The 3051-nt window shown below is 31.5% G+C and overlaps 1 protein-coding gene across 1 annotated transcript; it reads right to left on the bottom strand.

The window, feature by feature from the left end:
• Positions 1-1681: 1681 nt before the first annotated feature.
• On the bottom strand, positions 1682-2443 carry LOC103308757 (protein FAM200B-like). Its single transcript, XM_008182765.1, has one exon. The coding sequence runs from the start codon at positions 2441-2443 to the stop codon at positions 1682-1684; it is 762 nt and encodes a 253-aa protein (XP_008180987.1).
• Between the last annotated feature and the right edge of the window lie 608 nt (positions 2444-3051).

Genomic DNA, 3051 nt, shown 5'->3' with positions numbered 1-3051 from the left:
TTTATCGATGGGTGATTGTGAAGTATTCCCAAATTATTATTCTCAAATTAGAACACAACAACACGGTCAACACGGAATATCGTCGGGTCATTGCGCGTGCAGCGAAGACTTTGAGAAAAACACCATTGTCTGGACTCTACTCAGTACTCGGCTGTCCAGTTCCGCCAGTCTGCGCAACGCGAATGACGAGCGTGGAAGCACTGCCTACGTGACAATCACGATTACAATTTAAAGTTAATCAACAATCGCGGGGACCGGGGTGAAAATAAATAACCGTTTTTTTCCTTCAACCATACTCCACAGTGCTGTGTCTCGGTGTCCATTACTCCATTCGCTTTCGCTACCTATACTTTCATTAAATCCGAACTTGGTGTGTTCTTTCGAATAGGTACCTATTTCTGATTAGTAAACACTAAACACAGGCTTCAGGTAATTAACAACAATTATAATATTATCTACTTAATATATTTGTTTATAGAAGATACAATTTATTTCAGAAGTAATATTCCTTTTCTTAGATTTTATTTTTTTACTTTTATAAATTTGTAGTAGGTAGGTAGGTAGCTACTACAAATATAGGTTACCTACCTACCTACCAGCTGTAAGTGAAAAAAATATTTAAAATTAAATTCTAAACTAGTAAATACCTACAAATTATAATATCTATTCATCATTCACTTGCTCCTGCAGGTATAAAAACAATTATATCTTATTTTTACAGAATATAATATGTGGTCAGTCATCAATTTTGAAATGGATAATACTGTGGAGGTAGTCCCTTCGCATTGGTTTAAAAAAAATGGACAGTGTGCCTGGCCAAAAACCACAAACAAAAAGTACATACACAGAGCTGTTTTTAAGAAAATAATACCCAATAAAACAGATTTCAATTATTTTGATGCACGTTGTATGGCTAGAAATATTGGTAAGAAATTTAGAACTATTTCAATTTTATTACTTACTATAAATTTAAACATAGGTATGACAGAATTATTTTTATATACGAGTTTATTGTATTATATATTTATATGAATATATATTTCAATATTATAATGTGCCAAGTACATACCTAGATAAATTATAATATGTTATATCTACCTAAATTGGTACATTTTATATTATTTTTATTGTTTATTCTCTTATTTATTAATTTGTTCCAATATATTATCAAGTAGTGGCAGCGGCATGATGATGTTTATTTAATGCAATTGCTTAGCCCTAGAAATTTATTTTTTTCATTTTTTAAAATGTGTGGGTCATTGACCATTGTTTAAATACTTTGCTTAGGGATTGAAAAGATTCAAATATGCTCACCACGCCACTGTTATATCAAGTGCTATATTATATTATATTACATTTTGAATATTTTGTTGTTTAGTTTTTAATAGATTTAAAAATGTTGTACCTACCTATAACTATATTATTATTACAGCTCTGAAATAAATAAATAAATAATTGCATAGCCCAGTGGTTGTCAACCTTTTTGGGTCCACGGCTCCTTTTGATTTTGAAATAAAATATACGGCTCCCATACGAACATTTAAAATAAACAAATTTACATTACTTATAATAATTTTAATCTAACTTTATTTAATGATAAACATGTAATTAGGTATTAATAATAGGAAACATTTTTTTACATACAATTAAAAAATTAATACATTAATAATAATTTTAATTTTTAATGGGACGGCTGTGCTTGTTTTTGTTGCATTAAATCATCAAATCGTGGGGTAAATTTTGATAGTGCGATTCTCATTTCCTTTTCGGTATTTAGTTTTCCTCTGTATTTACTTTTGATAACTGCGACCCTTACATAACAAATAAGATGGGCATCATTATGGCTGTCAGTTGCTTCATCCAGTTGAATGGCGAAGTCATTTCCTATTAGTTTTTCAATTAATTGATCATTGATGTCTTCAGCCATATCTTGTATTCTACGACTAATAGTATTATCTGATAATGGCACATTTTGAAGTTGTTTAGCAGCAGCATCCCCAATCATAATAGACACCATATCCATAGCGGCTGGTAAAATTAGATTTTCTGCGATAGTATGAGGTTTTTTACTCTTTGCTATTCGCCAAGCTACTTTATAGGAAGAAAGTAGTGCTTTAGAAGGAATTGTAGCTTGTTTTGTAAAAATATGTTTTTGTTGAGCCATAGCTTTTAATTTTGATACGAAATAATCACGTGGTTTGTTCACCAAATGTCCATGAACTGTCTCCAAATGGCGTTTCATTTTATTTGGAAGCATACTTTCTACAGCCATTACTTTCAAACAAACAACACACTGGGGATGTTCTACGTTTGCAACAACAGTGCTAGTAAATCCGAAATTCAAATAACTATCATCATATTTTCTGATTTTTTGTTTCTTTTCAATATTTGAAATTACTTCTGGATTATCACGTTTTCTACTAGAATTCAAAAACTTATCCATAGTTATAACTACTATTATTACAGAAAAAATACACAACAAATAACACAGAACAAAAAAAGAAAAAATAAATATCGGTCGATATACGTAGCCGTAGCGCATATAACACACTGAATACAAAACAGACAGGCGACAGCGGTGTGCGTTTTACAACTGATAGATTATATTAGAGGCAAATCATTAAGTACCTACCTAATTGTAAATAGTAATCGAAATATGCTATTACTCGATATCGCAAACACGGTTATCGACGGTTATCTCACACATGCAACATGTAATATGTATTGGTGCGCCGAAATTTTATTTTTAGTTTCTATTGCGAACGCGGCTCCCTTGATAATAACCGGCGACGCCCCTGGGAGCCGCGACGCACAGGTTGAAAACCCCTGGCATAGCCCATAGGTACATTAATATTTTTATGTATTTCAACCTCTAGATAATTTTGCAAATGCCCAGAGAAAATGCGAGTTGGCAAAAACCAGATCAGATATCTCTTCTGGTGCTGATGAAAATCAGTACCATAAAAAAATATCCAAAAGGTTAAAGAATAAAAAAAAAACTTTAATAAATTCAAGCTCTGAATCAGGTAAGATTTAATATTTCACTATCTA

Source organism: Acyrthosiphon pisum, unplaced genomic scaffold (genome assembly GCF_005508785.2).
Source record: "Acyrthosiphon pisum isolate AL4f unplaced genomic scaffold, pea_aphid_22Mar2018_4r6ur Scaffold_21114;HRSCAF=23062, whole genome shotgun sequence".
Classification (NCBI taxonomy): Eukaryota; Metazoa; Arthropoda; class Insecta; order Hemiptera; family Aphididae; genus Acyrthosiphon; species Acyrthosiphon pisum.
The sequence above is the reverse complement of the archived record's forward strand: the minus strand, read 5'-3'. Positions and strand labels throughout refer to the sequence as shown.